This window comes from Hyla sarda, chromosome 11, assembly GCF_029499605.1.
Source record: "Hyla sarda isolate aHylSar1 chromosome 11, aHylSar1.hap1, whole genome shotgun sequence".
NCBI lineage: Eukaryota > Metazoa > Chordata > Amphibia > Anura > Hylidae > Hyla > Hyla sarda.
This window is the reverse complement of record NC_079199.1, coordinates 36,481,753-36,506,340: the sequence shown is the minus strand read 5'-3', so window position 1 is coordinate 36,506,340 and position 24,588 is coordinate 36,481,753. Positions and strand designations below refer to the sequence as shown.

At 44.9% G+C, this 24,588-nt stretch overlaps 1 protein-coding gene across 2 annotated transcripts in view; it reads left to right on the top strand.

Annotated features, from left to right (window-relative positions):
• Positions 1–2,767: 2,767 nt before the first annotated feature.
• Positions 2,768–24,588, top strand: part of SNX6 (sorting nexin 6) — a 67,465-nt gene continuing 45,644 nt past the window's right edge. The window contains exons 1-4 of one of the 2 annotated variants that reach the window (XM_056545814.1): positions 2,768–2,877; positions 2,961–3,011; positions 17,133–17,237; positions 21,692–21,802. In XM_056545814.1, the coding sequence (XP_056401789.1) occupies positions 2,872–2,877; positions 2,961–3,011; positions 17,133–17,237; positions 21,692–21,802 (273 nt within the window). In that variant the 5' untranslated portion in view covers positions 2,768–2,871. The remainder of the gene's footprint in view (positions 2,878–2,960; positions 3,012–17,132; positions 17,238–21,691; positions 21,803–24,588) is intronic. The other variant, XM_056545815.1, reaches the window with a different exon arrangement.

Below are 24,588 nucleotides of genomic sequence, written 5' to 3'. Positions count from 1 at the left end.
AATCTGTTCCCTTACCCTGAGAGCTGACAGGGACGGGGAACAGAGCCGTGCTCGCGCTCGGCATTCTTGTGACACCGCTAGTGGGCACAGGGACCCCGCTAGCAGTGATGGTAGTGCTGGCGCTTGGCATTCTTGTGACACCGCTAGTGGGCACAGGGACCCTGCTAGCGGTGATGGTAGCGCTCGCACTCGGCATTCTTGTGACACCGCTAGTGGGCACAGGGACCCCGCTAGCAGTGATGGTAGCGCTCGCGCTCACGGGGGGCACATTTGACACCGCTAGTGGGCACAGGGGGGGGGGGGGGACAGGCGGTAATACCGTGATACCGCTATAATAAAAAAAAAAATACTGTGATATTCATTTTAGGACATACCGCCCAGCACTACCACTACATAATGGCTAAAAATATTACTATGTAACAGTCAAATACTGCCAGACCATGGCCACACATAGCCATTAAAAAGATACTGATTAATACCACCCTACTTTTACTTCCCCAAAAAAACACTGTACAAAGACAAAGATTTTGACTGTATAGTGTTAGATACCCAGAGTTGTAATTACCCCTGTAGCAGCTGCTATGTGGCCCCTGGTCTCAAAGGCCCGAATTTGAGGCTAAAACACATCCTGGTGATGTATAACAAATATTCAATACACAACACCCTAAGGGGGAGATTTATCAAACCTTGTGCAAAGGACCAGTCCGTGACTCCACCTGGGTCGTTTTCAGACTGTCTCTGGTTATTGGCTCTTGTCAGCTCATTAAAATTAATGGGATATGGCAGTAATACGGCAGCAGATGGTTTTTAAATTCTCCAGCTGCAAAAGAGTGGAAACGGGAGAATTCCATAAAGTAGGGCAAGGAGAGGAAAGTGGCCAAAGTACCAAGGGGAACAGACTTGAATATCCGGGATGGTTCATTGGGAACCGCCATCCCATGTGCACCTCACCCTTGGTGAGATAACCATTCTCACCATTGCACAGCCCCGGTCCCACCCTAGAGTTCTCAAAGGGGTACTCCCCTGCACACATCTTATTCCCTATCCAAAGGATAGGGGATAAGATGTTAGATCCCGCAGCTGGGGAGCGATCTCGAGGCAAGCACCCCTGTCATTCGGGTCATGGAGTGAACTCCACTCTGCCCGATGGCTGGCCTTGCAGGCCACCACGCCCCCTCCATTCAAGTCTATGGGAGGAGGCGTGACGGCTCTGTACTAGCCATCAGGCCCCCTCCTATAGATATGAATGGAGGGAGCGTGGTGTGACATCACGAACACGGAAGCTGCAAGCTTCTGTGTTTCGGATGCTGCAGCTGCCGGCCCAGAGCCCGCCCGATCTAACATCTTATCCCCTATCCTTTGGATGTGTGCAGCGGGGTACCCCTTTAACTCCTGGAGGGTATAGGCTGTATATGTTCACCCTGGCGGCCTGGTAATTGGTAACCCAGGAAATACGGGTTCATCCCGAGTCCAGTCCAGACCATGAAGAGAGAAGCTGGGTAACTGTTGGTAATGGCAGACATAAGTGAACACGCTGATGCCTGCCGTTTACCTTTCAGATACCGTGATAAATACTGATCCCGGCATCATTGGACCAGCCGGGGCCAAAAAGTCAATCACGGTGGGCCAATGAGTCAAAATGGCAAAATACCCGAAGTCTTTTCAACTGCCTCCAGGGCTGCTCTGTTCCATATAGATCTCATATTATACTGATACCGATGCCTATGCATAGCATAGCACTAAACAGTATTAGCAATCAAAAGATTTCTTTACAGAGCCCCCCCCCCCCCCCATGGTAACTTAATAAATGTAACACAAAAAGTAAAAAAAAAGTTAAAAAGCCTCTCCCCCAATAAAAAATTAACCCCCCCTCCCTTTTCCCATTTTACAAATAAAAAAATATAAAACAAATATGAACATATTTGGTATGGGCGCGTGCGGAAACGTCCAAACTATTAAAATATAAAGTTAATGTTTCCTGTGTCCTTGCCGCCAAAAAGGGTTAAAGTGAAAACTTTATGTGAATGCACCCTTGGGCCGGTTTCACACAGGCACAATACGGAAACATTTTGTATTACCGCAACAATTCCCGGCCTGACCAAGCGATGACAAAAATGTGTCCATAGTAGTGTTGAGCGCAAATATTCTAAATGCTAATTTTGACCGCGAATATCGGCACTTCTGATCCCTCCCTTCTTTTAGATGAGATATATCTACGCATGCGCACTATGCAAATTACGAATTTTCGCATGAAAAAAAAGAACGAACAAAGCGAATATGCGAATTTCGCGAACATAGGACAAATATTCACCCATATATTCGCGAAATATCGCAAATTCGAAAATGGCCCTAGCTGCTCATCACTAGTCCACAGTATCCTGCGTGAGTAGATCGCCAGCTCCACCAGAGACAGTGATAGGTAAGAATTTATTGGTGACATAGAAATAAACAGCAGATATTTTTGACTGCTTAGTGAACTGGCTACAGCAGAGTTTCTGTATAGAAGTGTTTCCTGACCAACGTGCCTCCAGCTGTTGCAAAACAAAACAAAAAAAATGCTATTGGCACACTGTATTGAAAGTAAAACCCTACACTTTACTTTTAACGGAAGTGACGCACATTGACTTCCGCCCTTTTACTAGTATTGGCCGAATTTGCCCTAAACCATCATGGCCGCCCTGCTCCGCACCACGTGACACTTGCGTTCGCTACGCCTCCTGTTAGCGGTGGTCGCAGCCGTCTCGCCGCTGTCACTCTGAGCCCGCCCAGCTGTCACGTGACGCGGCCGCCATCACTCCTCCTTCCCCCCCCTCCCTCCCTGTTCATCGGTTCGAGACCGTCCTCCCCTGCCTGGTACTGACCGTCTCAGCCATGATGGTGAGTAGAGAGGGTGGGTCCGGTACAGATGCCGCTAGCTGAGCCTTAGTGGTCGGTAACTGTGTGTGTGTATTTTATTGCAGCAGGAAGGCCTGGATGACGGACCCGACTTCCTGTCAGAGGAGGACAGAGCGGTGAGTGACCCCCCCTGCCCTCACCATGGCTGGCACCTTACTGGGCACTGCTGAGGATACGGTGCACTGCCCAGTGAGCACTTACAGTATACAGATGTTTAAGGCTCTGTTCACACCTGCGATTATTTTTTCATTGGAGTAGAACAGTGGTCTCCAAACTGTGGCCCTCGAGATGTTGCAAAACTACAACTCCCAGCATGCCCGGACAGCCAACGGCTGTCCGGGCATGCTGGGAGTTGTAGTTTTGCCACATCTGGAGGGCTGTCCAGGCATGCTGGGAGTTGTAGTTTTGCCACATCTGGAGGGCTGTCCAGGCATGCTGGGAGTTGTAGTTTTGCCACATTTGGAGGGCTGTCCAGGCATGCTGGGAGTTGTAGTTTTGCAACATCTGGAGGGCTGTCCGGGCATGCTGGGAGTTGTAGTCTTGCAACATCTGGAGGGCTGTCTGGGCATGCTGGGAGTTGTAGTCTTGCAACATCTGGAGGGCTGTCCGGGCATGCTGGGAGTTGTAGTCTTGCCACATCTGGAGGGCTGTCCGGGCATGCTGGGAGTTGTAGTCTTGCCACATCTGGAGGGCTGTCCGGGCATGCTGGGAGTTGTAGTCTTGCCACATCTGGAGGGCTGTCCGGGCATGCTGGGAGTTGTAGTCTTGCCACATCTGGAGGGCTGTCCGGGCATGCTGGGAGTTGTAGTTTTGCCACATCTGGAGGGCTGTCCGGGCATGCTGGGAGTTGTAGTCTTGCCACATCTGGAGGTCTGGCCGGGCATGCTGGGAGTTGTAGTCTTGCCACATCTGGAGGTCTGGCCGGGCATGCTGGGAGTTGTAGTCTTGCCACATCTGGAGGGCTGTCTGGGCATGCTGGGAGTTGTAGTCTTGCCACATCTGGAGGGCTGTCCGGGCATGCTGGGAGTTGTAGTCTTGCCACATCTGGAGGGCTGTCCGGGCATGCTGGGAGTTGTAGTTTTGCCACATCTGGAGGGCTGTCCGGGCATGCTGGGAGTTGTAGTCTTGCCACATCTGGAGGGCTGTCCGGGCATGCTGGGAGTTGTAGTCTTGCCACATCTGGAGGGCTGTCCGGGCATGCTGGGAGTTGTATTTCCGTCAAAAATGTACAAACGTGGTATTAGCGGCATCTATCGGTATACATGTATAGCAAGTGTCCAGGAGGCGGACTCTTGTAAGGTGCCCAGTTCTCCATATAATTAGAGGTTCCCAGGCTCCGCCTCTCAGCATTGATCAACAGCTCTAGCAGTTTCCTGATTGGATGGCTAGAGCTGTCAATCATAACAGAGTGGAGGGGCCAGGAAAGCATGCAAAACCTTACACCACTAAAAGTATGGTGCACGCAAGATAGAGGGAGAGCTGCGAATCCGATCACCCCCAATCTGATATTGATGGCCGAGCCAGAAGGCTGAATATAACTTTTAAAAATGTGGATAACCATGGGGATAACTATCGCCATAGCAGCTGCTAGGGGGCCCATTTAGGTTCTAGAATTTTGTGGTTTTTAATTAAAAAAAAAAAAAATTTTTTTAAGGAATAATCATTTTGTTGGCTTTCTCCTATATGGCTCTAGTCAGTTGGTTCTCTGGTCTATGGCGCCATTATTTATACCTTTCCAGTAATTGTTACTTTTGCTGCAGTTTGTTTTTCTGTCATTATGTGGTGAGGGTTCATCTCATTGGTGCAAGAGACAGAAGTGAACCGTAGGCGGACTCCTCTGGACTGATCCAAATACAGGGTGCTCTATCTTCGGTACGCAAGATCTTTATTCCTTAAATTCCATAAAATACAGCGGACCGGGTAGGACACCACGGAACAGAACTGTAGTATCAGCGACTGTTTCACATCAACGGATGCTTCATCAGACTAACAGAACCACCTGTGTGAGGGAGGATAGGAAGCTCTCGACTCACGTGACTTCAGGTGGGGTGTACAAAAATGCAAAACATTAAAAACACATAAAAAACGAAGTTCTGTTGCGTGAATGCCGGATACAAAAGGAAAAAGGTCTCATGGAGCTCCTCAATGAACAATGAAAGCACTACAGATCCCAGCCTCACAATTATAACTCTTGCGGACGTTCACTTGGATCCACCAACAATTTCAGCTTTAACCAAGGGACTGAATTTCTGTATTACAGAGGAGTTTCCAAAAAAACACTTAAAGGAGATGTCCGGCGCAGACTTTTTCTATTCCATCCTGCCCGGGCTGCAAAAAAAGACAAAACAAACTTTCCCTTACCTCCATATGTTCCCCTGGAGCCCCGCAGCAGCTGATCGGTCGGCCGGGCTGTTTACTTCCTTTAGCCCGGTATGTCACACGGCGCTTCAGCCTATGACCGGCCGCAACGATGTCCCGCCTTGGCCGGTCATAGGCTGAAGCGCCGTGTGACGTACCGGGCTAAAGGAAGTAAACAGCCCGGCCGACCGATCAGCTGCTGCGGAGCTCCAGGGGAACATATGGAGGTAAGTGAAAGTTTGTTTTTGTCTTTTTTTTTTGCAGTCCGGGCAGGATGGAATAGAAAAAGTCTGCGCCGGACATCCCCTTTAAAGGGGTTCTCCGGTGCTTAAACATCTTATCCCCTATCCAAAGGATAGGGGATAAGATGCCTGATCGCGGGAGTCCTGCTGCTGGGGACCCCCGGGATCATGCACGCGGCACCCCGTTTGTAATCAGTCCCCGGAGCGTGTTCGCTCCCGGACTGATTACCCGCAACTACAGAGCGGGCGGCGTGTGACGTCACGCTCCGCCCCTCAATGCAAGCCTACGGGAGGGGGCGTGATGACTATCACGCCCCCTCCCGTAGGCTTGCATTGAGGGGCGGAGCGTGACATCACACGCCGCCCGCCCTGTAGTTGCGGGTAATCAGTCCCGGAGCAAACACGCTTCGGGGAATGATTACAAACGGGGTGCCGCGTGCATGATCCCGGGGGTCCCCAGCAGCAGGACTCCCGCGATCAGGCATCTTATCCCCTATCCTTTGGATAGGGGATAAGATGTTTAAGCACTGGAGAACCCCTTTAAAAAGGTAAGTGCTGGGGATATGTGCTAAAACCTAACTTTTATTATGGACAAATAAAAAATCCAAAACAGGACACAGTGTCCAAGTGTATACTAATATCACACCACAAGTTCGGTCTGAGATTTTCAGAAAACACGGCGCACACTGGGTTTTGCAGGGCCCAGCCAGCCCAGAAGAGCCTCACACCAGGTGCCTGGTTGGTACTTCGCCACTCTGGGTGAAAAGATTAAATTAACCACCAACGCGTTTCTACCAACAGGTGGGTCAGTGTTGGTTTCATCAGTGGGTAGCTGCTTAAACAATGTCAAGACCGATTTTACACATATAATGATGTATTCCAAAAATACAACTGTAATGTAGCAGAAGTATGAGCCTATAAAATGTTCCCACAATGCCTGCAGATTTTATATATAGCAAGGATTGTTAATATAGTGCAAAAACTCCACATTTACAAGGTATATTGACACGCAACAAAAATTGTGACCAGGACCTGTAAACAAATGGCTAACCCTATATCAGGTTTACATGAAATGCGGTTTAATAGAGAGTCATTCCTGTAAGGAGAAAAACTATACTGTCCCTAATGGTCACATTTAAAGAATTGTCCAATATTCAGCGGGATCGGGACGTTATTAATCCTCGGTTAGCTGAATATTCCGGGCTAATAATGCATGCCTGCTAATGCAGGGAGCTGGAGTTGTCCGGCTTGACTCGCACGGTGTCGATACCTCGCTACACTCTGCGAGTCAAGCCTGATAACTCCGTTTCACTTCGGTGGTTATTGGCTCACAGATGGAGTTTTTGGATGCGCAATTGTTGAATAAAGATGGTCAGGTGCATATAAACAGTTTTCGAAAACCAACCACAAGGAACTCATTACTTCACTACCAAAGCTACCATCCAAGACATATGAAAAGCGCAGACCCGTACGGACAATTCCTGCATCTCCAGCGCATCAATGACAATGACGAGTGAGCTATATAAAAGATTCTCAAGCCGCGGTTACCCACCGGAGACTTTACACCAAGCCCTGACTAAAGCTGAAAGCATGAACCGCAGGACATTGTTGCGGAGGAAACGCACAAACCAGAATCCTGTTGAACAGCAGAGTGAAAAGTGCTTTTACCTTCAGCCCAATGGCGGATAAGATCAAAAACGTCATTCATAAATATTGGTACATAATCCAAAATGACACAGATCTAAAAGCATAAGTCATTCCAAACCCATGATTTCCTGTATGAAATGTCACGCTATAGGAGACATGTAAAAACAGTCTAACTGGTTAAACAGTGGAACACCAAAAGGCAATTTTAAATGTGGTAACTGTAGTTGGTGCGACTTTATGCAGATCGGAAATCATTACAGCTTGGGTGGTGTTCAGATTGAGACACGCGATTGCATATGCTGCCGCACTAAATGGCTGGTGTATGCGATCGTGTGTCCATGTGGATGTTTTTACATTGGATGCACAATCCGATCCCTGAACACCCATTTGTATGAGCATGTGTATTCCCTGAAAACGGGCAAAGGTGCCCCAAGATTAATTTCCCACATACAGGAAATACGCGGAGGTAACCACAAATGTCATAAGTTCCTCGGCATTGAAAGGGTGCATCACTAGGAAGGGATAGATAAACGCAAGTGTTTATTAAAACAAGAAGCCAGTTGGATTCTAGAAACTAAAACCCTAGGAAATCTTGGTCTAAATGACAGGCTTGATTTAAGTATGTTCATTTAAAGAAAAACTTGCAACAGACCTTTGGTTTTTATGTTTGTTTTTAATGTTTTGCATTTTTGTACACCCCACCTGAAGTCACTTGAGTCGAGAGCTTCGTATCCTCCCTCACACAGGTGGTTCTGTTAGTCTGATGAAGCATCCATTGATGTGAAACGGTCGCTGTTACTACAGTTCTGTTCCGTGGCGTCCTACCTGGTCCGCTGTATTTTATGCACTTAAAGGAATAAAGATCCGCACATCACAGACACAGTGAGCGCCTTCTATCTACTTCTAGCAAGAATTGTTCATCTCATTGGGCCCCATGAGTTCTAGTTAAACCAAATCTGTCATTGGTATTACCCAAGCTAATGTGGGTACAGGCTTGTAGTGCGGATGATGCTGATACTTACCAGTCCTTTGCTCCTTGTCTCTGTTCTTTGGTAATCTCCAATATTCTGTATATGCTAATGAAGCAGCTTGGTGCCCATGGACTGAAGCGCCTCTGCTGCAGAATGGAGCTCCACTCTGCATCATATTGCCTTTGCCACCTCGACTTTTGTACATGCAGAAGAGAGGAGACTAGACGCAGAGGGGAGCTCTATCCTGTAGCAGATGAAGCTTTATGCCTCTGTTTTTCGGTAATGCCCGTTATTCTGTATATGCTAATGATCCTGCTTGATACACAGGGATATTCCCATGCCCCCGGTGCATGGTGATGTCTGTCTGGTGTAGTGCCGTAGAATGTGTTTTGCCATAGAATGTGATTGGGTGACTCAGCACTTTTCTATGCTTGAGCATCACAGCCCCATCACATTCACCGGCCTCCCACCATTGGTTACTGTGGGGGCTGGGGGGGTGTTGCAGTACGACTTCGGCTACCACAGCAAGAGGATGTCTCTTGCTGTGAGAGCCAAAGCTTCATGGGGGATTGCGCTTGCGGTGGACAAGATGAAAGCTGGAGGATGGAGCATGTATCCTCCCGCTGTCAGTCCTGCGCTTGCGGCTAACATTGGCATCCGCTATTCTGTTTAGGTCCTGGTAGATTGAACAATGCGCAACACTTTGAACACAGGTTCTAAGTGTTTGCGCATCTCCACTGCACATTGCTGATGCGCAACCAGAAGTTGAAGAAAGGCTGTCAGATGGTGGCGCATGCGCAAAAAGAAAATACTTACCGATAGTGAGCCGATAAAGTCAATGTGTTTGCGCAGGTGTTAACAGCGCATCACGTAACCACTGGCCCCAGACAGGTTCATTGGTGAAATAAAATGTCAATCATCAATTGGACATTTAGATTGGACAGGGGGAAACAGGAAAATGATTGGTGGACAGACTCTGGAACCTTTCATTGGCCAGTGGAGCCGCTGATCAATAATATTGAAAACCTATTGGACAATACCACCTCACATGAACATGATTACTTCCTGTGACATCATGAGGGGAGGTTTTAAAACCTCCTGCACGGCGTATTGTGCCCATTTTACTCTTGACATAGCTACTTCGGTTGTGAAACATGTCGCGGGGGGCCGTTTCACACTGATTTTTAGTCAAGTGCCTGTGTCCCAAGTCTGTTAATGCGGGTGTATCTGCAGGCACCCTGCATTGTTTAGACTGTATACGTTTCATTAGACTGGTCAGGATACACGATTATTAACAGGACAATACGGCACTTGTACATTTTAATCTTATATGTGCGGATACAAACTAATAAAGATTGCACTTTTAACAATATTATTTTAGTATATGGGAAGATAGGGTCTTTTTGGGTTGCCTGTTGGCAGCCTATAAGTGATTAACCGCAGCTAACATTTAACATGTCCTCCACCATGAAGGACCGTGTGCCCGCGGGGGGAATCAGGATACACCAGCATATTCATAGTAACCCCTCCTCCCCTGTGCTGTGCTTCCTCTGCTGCAGGATGGAGCTCGACTCTGTATCTAAACCCCTTCTTTCTGCATGCGCAGTAGTTGCGGCCACAGGTGTTATGGTGCTGAGTGAAGCTCCCTTCTGAAAGGGTGCCAATAATATTGTCCAGCCCATTTTTGGAGTTTGGTGACATTATGTCCAATTTGCTTTTTTTTCCTCCTTTTTTGGTTTAGTTCCAATACACACAAAGGGAATAAACATGTGTATAGCAAAACATGTGTTACTGCAATCCTTTTCTGTGAGAAATACTTCATTTTCTAGAAAACTTTCAAGGGTACCAACACTTACGGCCATAACTGTGTGTGTATATAACTGCTGATGGACTCCCTTTAAAGTCGGATGGACTCTCTTTAAAATATATAAACTTTTGAAGTGTCAAGCAGACCTGTGAAAAGCCTTGATTGGTTATGGTGTCAGTGCTGGGAACCTCACACTCTCGACATATAGACTGGTGAAGTGCACAGCAGCACGTGCCATTCCCCAGTTCTGCGTTCATTGGAGGGGTCATCTGCAAAGTCAGGGATTGAGCACCAAGCCAAGGAGTAAAGTGCACTGCCATGTGCTTCACCCTGCTATATAGATAGAAATAGAGAGAGAGATTGCTGTGGGCCTTGGTACTGAGCATGACATGTAAAAAGTTTTAACAGTAACACTTTAAAGGGGTACTCGGCTGGAAACATCTAGGGGATAAGATGTTTCAAATGGATAAACCAATAGGGGATAAGATGTTTCAAATGGAGGACCCCTTTAAATTCTGCCTTCAGTTTACAGTGGTGCTATGAAAAATGACCCATGAAAGAGAAAAATTAAAATTTTAGCAGTGCCAGATCCATGACATGACAGACCCTCTTAAAGGGGATATCCGGTAAAAATAAACGTATCCCCTATCCATGGATAGGGGATAAGTAGCTGATCGCGGGGGGGGGGGGGGTTACAAGTGCTAGGACCTAGACGGCACGTGCGCCATACATTTCTATCAGAGCGCAGAAAAGACCCTAATGCAGCACTCGGGAATCATCGGCGCTCTCATGGATGGCGTGCCATGTCAAAATTTTTGAGATGTCATGCTCAGACATGGCAAAAGCCAGTGTCCCTCCTTGGAAATCGCGGGGGTACCAGCGCTCAGACTCCCCGTGATCAGCTACTTATCCCCTATCCTGTGGATAGGGGAAAAGTTTACTTTCACTGGAGTTCTCCTTTAAGTATATGGGATCAGTTGGGTTTCCATTGTATCCATCGTTGATGTAATTTGCAGCATTATAGATGTGAACGTGGTACTATTACAGCACTTATGGTATTAGTACTGCTGCGGACTGCATTATTTTATTGATCTCTTGGATATTGGCATCATGAGCTGATACACAATGAATGGGTTTCTGTCATGTTGCATATGTATGAGTACAGTGACCCCTCGACCTACGATGGCCCCGACATACGATAATTTCAACATGCGATGGCCTCTCAGAGGCAGCATCAACATACGATGCTTTTGTATGTCGGGGCCATCGCATAAACGGCTATCCGGCAGCGCAGACTGCTTCAGCTGCCACCGGATAGCCGTTTACGGTGCCCCGTGTGGTCTGCTGACGATCACTTACCTGTCCTCGGGGCTCTGGCGCCTCCTCTTCGGGATCCTCTGCATCGTCGGCGCTCTCCATCGTCGTCATCACGTCGCTGCGCACGCCGTCCCGTCATCCAATAGGAGCGGCGTGTGTAGCGACGTGATGGCTGCGACGAAGAGCGCGGATGCCAGTGAAGTAGAGGTCTTAATAACATGCAATTGTAAAGTTATTCTGCATACATTAATCTATAATATATCAAAAGTTTTTTTGATGAGAGGTACCCTTTAACCCCTTAAGGACCAAGGACGTACCGGTACGTCCTTGGTCCTGCTCTCCTGATATAACATGGGGTTACACAGTAACCCCGCGTCATATCACGGCGGGCCCGGCGTCATAGTGAAGCCGGGACCCACCTCTAATAGCGCGCAGCGCCGCGAGCTATTAACCCTCGCGGCTAAAAGCGAAACCGAAAGTGGCCGGCTAGCTCAGTCGGGCTGTTCGGGATAGCCGCGGCTAATCGCGGCATCCCGAACGGCTGACAGGACAGCGGGAGGGCCCCTACCTGCCTCCTCGCTGTCCGATCGCCGAATGACTGCTCAGTGCCTGAGATCCAGGCCTGAGCAGTCATGCGGCAGAATCATCGATCACTGGTTTCTTATGAGAAACCAGTGATCAATGATGAAGATCAGTGTGTGCAGTGTTATAGGTCCCTATGGGATAACAATGATCAGTGTGTGCAGTGTTATAGGTCCCTATGGGACCTATAACACTGCAAAAAAAAAAAGTGAAAAAAGATCATTTAACTCCTCCCCTATTAAAAGTTTGAATCACCCCCCTTTTCCAATAAAAAAAAACAGTGTAAATGAAAATAAAAATAAACATATATGGTATCACCGCGTGCGGAAATGTCCGAATTATAAAAATATATCATTAATTAAACCGCTCGGTCAATGGCATGCGCGCAAAAAAATTCCAAAGTCCAAAATAGTGCATTTTTGGTCACTTTTTATATAATTTAAAAATGAATAAAAAGCGATCAATAAGTCCTATCAATGCAAAAATGGTACCGTTAAAAACTTCAGATCACGGCGCAAAAAAATGAGCCCTCATACCGCCCCATACACGGAAAAATAGAAAAGTTATAGGGGTCAGAAGATGACAATTTTAAACGTATAAATTTTCCTGCATGTAGTTATAATTTTTTCCAGAAGTCCGACAAAATCAAACCAATACAAGTAGGATATCATTTTAATCGTATGGACCTACAGAATAAAAATCAGGTGTCATTTTTACCGAAAAATGTACTACATAGAAACGGAAGCCCCCGAAAGTTTCAAAATGGCGTTTTTTTTTCAATTTTGTCGCACGATTTTTTTTTCCGTTTCACCGTAGATTTTTGGGCAAAATGACTGACATCATTACAAAGTAGAATTGGTGGCGCAAAAAATAGGCCCTCATATGGATATTTAGGTGCAAAATTGAAAGAGTTATGATTTTTTAAAGGCAAGGAGCAAAAAACGAAAATGCAAAAACGGAAAAACCCCCGTCCTTAAGGGGTTAAAAGGGACACCGGCTTTTGTCTTATACAAATTAGGAACAAAAATATCAAGAAGTAAAAGATGTTAGTGTTCTCCTATGTGCTGCTTATTTTGCTTGTTTTCTTGGTATTTGCAGTTAATTATTATCCTTTTAGAATGCCATCTTTAAGTTGTCATCTATTACGTTCCAAAGATTGAAAATTCCTTACAGTTATAGAATGAGGGACATTAGGTTATTAACTTTTGGGGGAGTAAATGAATACAAAGTATATTATAATATCAATGACAAATAAAAGGAGATTTCCCTCAAATAAGTGTCAGATCTGTGGGGTCCAACCTCTGGGACCCCCACCAATCATGACAATGGGGGTCCTGTGTCTTATATTTTGCATATTTTACAGCAGCGCACAGCTATATGTATGATATGAAAATAACACTCAGATTGGCTACTCGTGTTAGGGTGAATTCACATATGGAAGATTGGTTGCAAAAATGTTTGTAACTAAAAGTTAGGGTGGGTTCACACCACGATTTTCTATACGGTTTTTGGATACGGTTTAAAAAAAAAAACAAACGTATGCAACTGTACAGAAATCCGTGCCCATAGACTTTCCATTCAAAACCGTATGCACCATATTGCATACGGTTGTCTCCGGTTGTCACCACACGGTTTTTAACTTTTTTTTTTCTGGACAGAAAACCGTGGCCTACCACGTTTTTTTTGTCCAGGTGAAAAACCGTATAGACCCGTATACGTTTTTTTTTTTTTAACATGGGAGTCAATGGGAACCGTACAGAACTGTATGTGCGTACGGTTCCATCCAGTTTTTACCATACGGTTTTTGACTTTGCACAGTTTTTTTTTTCTTGGAATTTCAATCAAACAAGTGAAACTTTATTCATAATGGAGTGAAAAGTTTCTTAAAAAACGGATGCAACCGGACATCACTTTTCAAACCGTATACGGTTTTCAACCGTATACAGATAAAACTTTGTATACACGTTTTGTTACAGTTTAGTCAGGTTTTGAGGAATCCGTTTTTTTATCAAAAACCTGAAAAAAAAACTGTATTGCAAAAACGTGGTGTGAACCCAGCCTAAGTTACATTTATCAGAACTGGGTTTGTTTTGGTGGTATGTTTATGGTTTTCTGTAGCCAAAATGGAAGTGTTGCATGCGGACATTTCTGCAACAATTTTGCCTAATGTGAATTTACCCTTGAAAAGAACCTTTCGGGTCCCTGTTGCCTCACACACTGACTAGAGGATCTGATGGGTCAAGGAGTTCAGCCTTCTGACACTTTTCTCCTCATTTTTATCTGATGCTGCGGACAGCAGAAAAATTACTTTGAATAACGCACGCCGTATATAAGTGTCCAGTATACAGTCATGGGGGAATGGACGCAGCGGCTCCAGTCTTGATCTCTGTGCACTCCTCTGCCAATCAGAGGGCATCATCCTGCACTCGTGCTGTCAATCAAGACAGTCTGGATGTGAGTAGCATGTGTGGAGCATGACTGGAGGCACCATGTCTAATTCTCTGTGACTGGCTACCAGTCACTTATAAACTGCTTAAAGAGGCGCTGTCATTATGAAAAACTGTTTAGATTTTCTAGTACTACTGGTAAGATGACTTTTTTAAATATACATTTATTTAAAAAAATTTACATTTTACTAAAAAATCCAAAATGAAAATAGCAACCACTATTGGTTATCTGTCTTTAAGCAGACAGACTACTCTGTATGTGTGGTTTGTGTACATACCGGCCGTAAAGTGTGTTGGTATCCAGTATAGGAGATCACCATTGCACCACTACAGCCTTCAGCTGTTCCTAAACTACAACTCCCATGATGGGCGTTGTAGTTTTGCAACAGCTGGGGGTAGAATCTTTGTAAAACTCTGTTTTAGAGCTGTGTCTTCTCCAGCTGTGTGCCTCCAGCTCTGGCATAACTACAGACAAAGGATGTGTGGGCATGCTGGGAGTTGTAGTTTTGCAACAGCTGAAGGCAACACTGCTCTAAGGCTGCTTTCACACTATGAAGTTCACCCGTTAATAAACGTACGTTTGAAAAATAATTAACGCCCGTTAACCCCATTCAGGTCAATGGGTTTTTTCATTTACCCGTTCTCACCCATTATAGCCCGTCATGACTAATGGAGAAATAACGGGACATGCACTACCTTTCCGTAACAAGAAACTGGTACATTAACAGACTTTATTTTTAACATTGAAGCCTTTATGTCATCCGTTTGCACCCTGTTTTATAATATCCATTATTACTTGTTGACATCTGCAGACTCCTGCAGTGCTGAGGGACTACTACTACTACCATCATGGAACAGACTTGTTTCCATGATGGGAGTAGTAATTCCCCACTGCGGGAGTCTGCCTGTGGCTGGGGAGGTTACATTAGTGTTTGTACTACTACCCCCATCATGGAACAGAGTCTGTTCCATGATGGGGGATGTAGTACAGGGGCTGAGGGATTGATTGCACCTGGTCTCACTTGTGACACCCAATGCGATCAGAAGTTATTAAGCAGGGGAGCGGGCGGCATGGTCCGCAACCCTGCGCTGTACACAATGTATTTTTTACTCTCATTTTTAAATTCCCCGCTGGGAGCCCTGAATGACCGGTACTGAGGAGCCAATCAGGGCTCCCGCTGGTTTTTTAAAATGGACAATGTGAGGGGACATATGTATATTAAAAGTGTTGTGGGGGGGCAAGATATATAGCGCTGCAGGGGGTGCTTAGAGCGCTATATATCTAGCCCCCCAGCACATTTATAATATGCCTCCCGCTGGCGCATTTATAAAAATATATACCCCGCCAGCGCATTAATAAAAATATGACCCCGCCAGCGCATTAATAAAAAATGACCCCCGCCAGCGCATTTATAAGTATATATCTATACCCCCCCAACAGCGCCTAATGTGACCCCCACCGGCGCATTTGCATGTGCCAGCGGGGTCACATTATGCGCTGCCGCGGGGTATAGATGTACACATATAAATGCACTGGCGGGGGGCTAGATATATGGCGCTCTATGCCCCCCCCACCACCACAACACTTTCAATATATAAATAAATATATATATATGTCCCCTCACATTGTCCATTTTAAAAACCCCACTGCGATCCCTCAATGGCTCATCAGTACCGGCCATTCAGAGCTCCCGGCGGGGAATTTAAAAATGAAAGTAAAAAATGCATTGTGTACATCGCAGGGTTGTGGAGCATGCGGCCCGCTCCTCTGCTTAATAACTTCTGATCGGATCGGGTGTCAGAAGTGAGACCCGGTGCAATCAATCCCTCAGCACCTGTACTACAACAACCCCCCCACCCCCCCGCCATCATGGAACAGACTCTGTTCCATGATGGGGGTAGTAGTACAAACACTAATGTAACCTCCCCAGCTACCAGCAGACTCCCGCAGCCATGGAACTACTGCTTCCATCATGGAAACAAGTCTGTTCCATGATGGGAGTAGTAGTAGTCCTGGCTGTGGGAGTCTGTAGGCAGAGGTGTTAAAACGTCCTTACATGACGGATGTTATAACGGGTCTTAACGGATGAATATGCCCGTTATTTGGACAGACATTATTCAGCAGTTAGCATCCATTAACTCACCCGTTATTAAATGTCCGTTAACATTACATTTTAATGGACATTTATTAATGGGTGAAAGCAGCCTAACACAGTGCTTTATAAACACTGAAGCTCCAGCTCTTGCAATGCAAAACTACAATTCCCAGCATGCTTAAACAGCCAAAGCTTTCTCTGACTCCTGAAATACAAAGAAGCTGGTCAGACATTCAGGAGTCTGTGAAAGCTGAATGGCACACATAGTGACAGCTGTGTTGATTAGCATCCAGCTTTACTAGGAACAGATAGAAAATGTATGCATAAAAACTACTGTGCAGTGATTTGCAGACTGCCCAGAGAACAAATGGCTACAGAGTGCAGTGATTTGCATACTGCTAGGCTGCTACCAGATGAGTCATTCACAGTGAGGGAGAGAGATGGACACGCCCCCTCCAGAAGGCAAGAACACAAAGCAAGTGAGCAACATATAAATGCTATTTGTTAGGGATATATAGGTCCTAGACACAAAAATGATATGTACATGATTGTGATTAGCTAACATTTTTATTTTTTTGCACTATGACAGGTACGCTTTAGTTTTATATAGTCACATTTGTCTTATATTTTTGAAGTGTCTGTTCACTGGATGGGGAACATTCATTCACTGGAATCTGCTAGGAGATTCCTGTATATTGACTCTAAGCTGTTTTGATTGTAAGCCACTTGTTGCATGCTTTCTAATGATATGCTTCCCTTTTCTCTTAAAGCCACGGGCCATTAATGTAGATCTGCAGCCTGACGCCACTCTGCAAGTTGATATATCTGATGCATTAAGCGAGAGAGACAAAGTAAAATTCACTGTGCATACAAAGGTGGGTGCTGTTCATGAGCTACTAAATAAAAACCTGCTATTTCCAGATTTTTTGAGATTCCTTCTTACCAATTGATACAAGTTCTGTATAGCCATAGCCGGCCATGTATATTTAAAGGAGTACTTCACCCCTAGACATCTTATCCCTTGAGTCCCTCTGCTGGGGACCCCCACGATCTCTGCTGTGGCACCCCAGACATTCGCTCCTTGCCGGATGACTGGCAATACAGGGCGGAGGCTCATGACAGCACGGTCATGCCCCACTCGTGACATCACGGCCATGCCCCCTCAATGCTAATCTCTTCCATAGACTTGCATTGAGGGGGCGTGCCCATGACGTCACGAGCCTCCGGTGCTGCACTCAATGCTCTAAACCAGTGTTTCCCAACCTTTTTCGGCTTGGGGCACCCCTCCTGAATTTTTTTTTTCCGCGGGGCACCCCAATCAAGGTTGACGAGCAAATTTTAAAAAAAAGGAAAAGCGCTGGAATACACAAAATGCGCAACATCTATTTGTCTGTGGGCATGTAGATCAAAGTGCTGCTTTAGACAGCAACTCACAAATGACGTCTTCTCTAATCAGAGGGGTGTAGAAGAGTGTACATGAGTGACGGGGGTGTAGGAGAGTGTACATGGGTGACAGAGGGGTGTAGAGGAGTGTACATGGGTAACAGGGGTGTAGAGGTGTGCACATGGGTGACAGATGGGTGTAGAAGTGTACATGGGTGGCAGAGGGGTGTAGAGGAGTGTACATGGGTGACGGAGAGGCATCAGGGGTGACAGATGGGTGTAGAAGAAGTGTACATGGGTGGCAGAGGGGTGGACAGGGGTGACAGAGGGGTGGCCAAGGTGGACATGGATGACGGGGGGGGGGGGGGGGGGAATTGGGAGATGGGGGGGGGGGTGAACAGGGGTGATAGGGGGACAAGGGGGTAAAAGAGGGGTGACAAAGTGACATAGGGGTGAATAGGGTAGTGGACATGGGTGACAGGGTAGACTGGGGGGTGGGCAGGGGAGGTGAACATGGGTGACGGATGGACAGGAGGGGGGTGGACAAGGTGGACATGAATGTCAGGAGGGTGGACATGAATAACAGGGGGGGTAACAGAGGCGTGGAAAGGGTACAGTGCCTTAAGCAAGCCGGCACGGGGCACAGCTTGCAGTTCCATGGCATCTACCATCTTCAGCAGGGCACCATTTTCGGCTTACTGCGCCGCAGGTAGGTCACAGGCGCGCAGGCTGGGGCGGGAAGTTAAAAATAAAAAATTGGAAATTCACGGCAAAATCCCGCGGCACCCCGGTTGGGAATCACTGCTTTGGATAGGGATAAGATGTCTAGGGGCGGAGTACCCCTTTAAATTAGATTAAACTGTTTATGGACTTCTTATAAATGTCCTCGCTGAACATGGATATCCAATTTAAAAAAAAATAAATAAATAAATAAAAAAGGAATAACCTTATTATATACTCTATATACGAGAATTGTGAGTTCATATAGGAAGATCAGGGTCCTCCTGTCCTGACCAAAGTGGAGGTGGTTACGAAGAGCATGCTAGGCTGCACCTCACTATGCCTGCTGACTTTTTATTTGTAGCTTATTTTATACTGGACTGTTTGTTGACTTGTTTGCTTGTATTCATGGAACATTGACACGCTGTGGGCGCTAACCATGAAAGCCTCTGGCTAAAAGCTTCTCTGATAAGAAGTCATGTGTTCTTCAAATCTGAATCAGCATATAAGATGATTAACATGCCTTTCTTCTTTACCCCACCCTACATTATAGAATTTAAAAACCATATTAACCCTTTAGGAATGTTTACTGCACATGTACAGTGGATGTTCACTGGGAAGGTATAATGCGGGCCAGGAATGGACATGACTCCAATCCCTAGTTTTAAACCCTTCAGGTATAGAACTATTTCTCGGGTTTTGTGTAACTTTTTTTATCGTCATATCAGTGACACCCGCATTTACTGTGAAAAGAGGAGGAAGAGGACAGCTCCATACATAGTGGTTTACGAAATTACTGACATTCATGTCAGGTGCAGTGAACAACTACTACTCAATTCACAGAGATGTCTCCAGCTATTACTGTATATGTGGGTGCCATGTCTCTGGCAAAACAGTTAATCAGGGGTATCAGGTGTCATCCCTACCAGTATCCAATATTGATGGCCTAGCCTAAGGATAAGTACTCAGATGGATCCCTCCAAGGAATAGCCCAGGATAAAAGCAGCGCACAAGACTTCAAAGGTAAAAATAATTTTTTTACCTGGCATGCAACGCGTTTCGCTGGACAACCAGCTTCATCAGGCATGTCCTTGACATGCCTGATGAAGCTGGTTGTCCAGCGAAACGCGTTGCATGCCGGGTAAATAAACCATTTTTACCTTTTGAAGTCTTGGGCGCTGCTTTTATCCTGGGCTATTCCTTGGAGGGATCCATCTAAGTGCTTCACCTGTGTTGCCAGGAGCAGCTGCCGATCTTCGCCCGTTGAAGGGTTACCCCACGCTTTCACCATAGTTGTACTTGGTCGCAGTGCAACTATACTCGGTGAGCATTTTTGCTTGTTTTCCATCTCCTCTTTACAATACGTTATCACACTAGGAGCGTTCTCCTTGTCTGTATTTGTAGCCTAAGGATAGACAATCAGTAAGAAAAAGTCCCAGAAAATCCCTTTATATCCCCGGCTGCTCTTTCACTGACACTGGTGGTCCCTGTGGGTTTCTGTATATTTTTTTCAGAAGCAATTTAAAGCAATACAGTCACATGACCACAGTAGCCAATCACTGTCCTCATTGGTGATTCTTGGTTGTATGTCAAGACTGCAGAGACTAATGACTGGTTACAGAGATCATGTGGGTGTACGTGATGTCATGGCAGCAGTGAAGTAAGCAAAAGACTGGCAGGGACCACTGGGCTGTTGGTGCTGGATTGGCAGAGGATTTAACAGGTGATCAATGGTTATTTATGATTTTATTACAGGTTTGTACCCTCACCCCCGTCTCCTTACCTTGTAGATTCTTAGAACTGTTTTTATCATTCTTCTGTTATTCCTTCTGGAAATGTCTGCCTATATTGACAACTGGGTGTTACCATTTTCCTTGTCAGTTTATTCCTTTATTTTCTTACACTGTTAAACCCTAGGGATGAAGGTATTTAGATAAAGCTGTCTTCCCGTGCAGTGGTAGTGTGCTGTGCGGCCACGCCCCCTCCCATAGACTTGCATTGAGGGGGCATGACCGTGACGTCGCAAGGGGCGTGGCTGACCCCCGCAGCTCGAAAACAGCATTCAGAACATTTACTTCTGAGCGCTGGCCAGTGGAGTACCCCCTTTTAAAATGTCAGTTTATTTATTCATTGCCAAAAGGGATAACATAACTCTGCACCATGCTGATCTTAACAAATAAAATAAAAATGCACTACAGCATTGGTTCTATGAGACATACAAGTATTTACTTATGAGCACCAGTGCTAACAGGTCTCATCGGAAGTTATTGTTAGTGGTTAAAAAGTTCAGATCGCATCGGGGCTCACAACGTGCACGCATCTCGCTCCACGGCTGTCACTCAAACCCAACTTCTTAATCATAGACTCTAATGCAGTGAATAAGTGAGTAGAGTGCAGGTCTAAGGACTGAGTCCTGGTGCGATCTAGACTTTTGACATATCTGGACAACATGTCAAAATTTAGCAAATGAATGGGACACTTTAAATAGTTTTTATTTTATAATTTTTTTTAATATTTTATTTTTTACATTTTTCAGTTACTTATTACAAATAAAGGACAATGAGGGGCATTTATCAAAAGTTAACTTTGTTTTTTTGTTCACTTTAGATGAATAAAATTTGCGTGAAATTTCCGTGCTCCAAATTTATCAAATGACGCAGAAACGTTGATGGATGCCCGCTCAACCGCTCTGATTGAATGTCGCAGAGCAGTGGCGAGCCGTGTATTAAAAGTCGCACGGACCTTTAATACAATTGTCGTATGGAGTGATATAGGGCAGGGTGGAATTGCCCTGTGATTTCTTCTATATTTGATGTGGACGACTTTTAATAAATTAGTGACCACTGCTCAAAGTGATCTAAGGGTGCATTCCCACATGGCGTATTTTGCTGCGTATTTGCTGCGTATTTGGTGCTGCGTATTTTCCTACCCATTGACTTCAACAGGGAAAATAAAATACGCAGCAGCAAATACGCAGCAAATACGCCGTGTGGGAACGTACCCTAAATCAGATCACTTCATGGCCAGAAAAAGTAAACAGTGGAAATGAAATGTCGCAGGAAAAGTCGCACGGAACCAGCCTGTGACCTTTCCTGTGAATAAAGCCATCTAAATTGTTTGATAAATTCCCCACAATAATTCACATAAAATACCAAGAACCCTTAAATTCCCCAACCGTAAGGATAGAAAGAGATATTTTTCACATTTCTAATTTTTATATTGACAGAGTTCACTACCAAACTTCAAGCAGAATGAGTTTTCTGTGGTTAGACAACACGAGGAGTTTATATGGCTTCACGATTCCTTTGTGGAAAATGAGGATTACGCTGGATATATTGTAAGTCTCTCAAATCTCACAGAACAAGGTCACATTTGGGCAGATAGATGTCATTTTATGTAATGGTTTAATAAAGGACAGCATGTTATGTATCTTTCCTTGTCGTATGATTAGAGCTTGTTTTCTATGTGTGATTTTCGCCCTTGGAGATTGTGTCTCTTTAATTCATGTAATTTTATTCCCTCGAGTGTATAAAACCTGCCAAGGCCATCTGTGCTGCACAAATATGGCTCACGGCACAAAGTCATTACAGTAGAGCGAGGCAAAAATAACCATCTGATATGGAAAGGTTGGTGCGCCAAGTAGGGAGTCTGTGTTGGGTGGTGGAAAATATAGTGACAGGAATCCATTCTGTGGGTACCTGTTTGTAAGAAGAAAGTCCTATTATGCCAGTGTCATTTCTTTGTCTCTCAGCCGGGGAAAACATGTTCTGCAATATTCCAAACCATTACTGTACTATAGGTGTGCGTGTCAATATTGCATCAAAAATAATCCCTGGATCACCGTTCTATCCCCATAAATTTAGTATTCTTAACCTGTAATATTATATTTTTTCCAGAAAAACATTCAGGCTCCCTTGAACTTGTTTATTGATTCAGAAATCACAAAATCATGTGGCAAAGCGTTCCATAGATGGATATGATAAATACAGTATATCCTATAAGAGAGTCCACCGTCACATTATATACAATATCTCCTATAAGTGAGTCCACCCCTCACATTATATATACAGTATATCCCATAAGAGAGTCCACCCCTCACATTATATACAATATCTCCTATAAGAGAGTCCACCCCTCACATTATATATACAGTATATCCCATAAGTGAGTCCACCCCTCACATTATATATACAGTATATCCCATAAGTGAGTCCACCCCTCACATTATATATACAGTATCTCCCATAAGTGAGACCACCCCTCACATTATATACAGTATCTCCCATAAGTGACTCCACCCCTCACATTATATACAGTATATCCCATAAGTGAGTCCACCCCTCACATTATATACAGTATCTCCCATAAGTGAGTCCACCCTTCACATTATATATACAGTATCTCCCATAAGTGAGTCCACCCCTCACATTATATACAGTATCTCCCATAAGTGAGTCCACCCTTCACATTATATATACAGTATCTCCCATAAGTGAGTCCACCCCTCACATTATATATACAGTATATCCCATAAGTGACTCCACCCCTCACATTATATATACAGTATCTCCTATAAGTGACTCCACCCCTCACATTATATATACAGTATCTCCTATAAGTGACTCCACCCCTCACATTATATATACAATATCTCCCATAAGTGACTCCACCCCTCACATTATATACAGTATCTCCCATAAGTGACTCCACCCCTCACATTATATACAGTATATCCCATAAGTGAGTCCACCCCTCACATTATATACAGTATCTCCCATAAGTGAGTCCACCCTTCACATTATATATACAGTATCTCCCATAAGTGAGTCCACCCCTCACATTATATACAGTATCTCCCATAAGTGAGTCCACCCTTCACATTATATATACAGTATCTCCCATAAGTGAGTCCACCCCTCACATTATATATACAGTATATCCCATAAGTGAGTCCACCCCTCACATTATATATACAGTATATCCCATAAGTGACTCCACCCCTCACATTATATATACAGTATCTCCTATAAGTGACTCCACCCCTCACATTATTATATACAGTATCTCCCATAAGTGAGTCCACCCCTCACATTATATATACAGTATATCCCATAAGTGAGTCCACCCCTCACGTTATATACAGTATCTCCCATAAGTGACTCCACCCCTCACATTATATACAGTATCTCCCATAAGTGACTCCACTCCTCACATTATTATATACAGTATCTCCCATAAGTGAGTCCACCCCTCACATTATATATACAGTATCTCCCATAAGTGAGTCCACCCCTCACATTATATACAGTATCTCCCATAAGTGACTCCACCCCTCACATTATATATACAGTATATCCCATAAGTGAGTCCACCCCTCACATTATATATACAGTATATCCCATAAGTGATTCCACCCCTCACATTATATATACAGTATATCCCATAAGTGAGTCCACCCCTCACATTATATACAGTATATCCCATAAGTGATTCCACCCCTCACATTATATATACAGTATATCCCATAAGTGAGTCCACCCCTCACATTATATATACAGTATCTCCCATAAGTGATTCCACCCCGCACATTATATATACAGTATATCCCATAAGTGAGTCCACCCCTCACATTATATACAGTATATCCCATAAGTGAGTCCACCCCTCACATTATATATACAGTATATCCCATAAGTGATTCCACCCCTCACATTATATATACAGTATATCCCATAAGTGAGTCCACCCCTCACATTATATACAGTATCTCCCATAAGTGAGTCCACCCCTCACATTATATACAGTATCTCCCATAAGTGACTCCACCCCTCACATTATATATACAGTATATCCCATAAGTGAGTCCACCCCTCACATTATATACAGTATCTCCCATAAGTGAGTCCACCCCTCACATTATATATACAGTATATCCCATAAGTGATTCCACCCCTCACATTATATACAGTATCTCCCATAAGTGAGTCCACCCCTCACATTATATATACAGTATCTCCCATAAGTGAGTCCACCCCTCACATTATATATACAGTATCTCCCATAAGTGAGTCCACCCCTCACATTATATATACAGTATCTCCCATAACTGAGTCCACCCCTCAC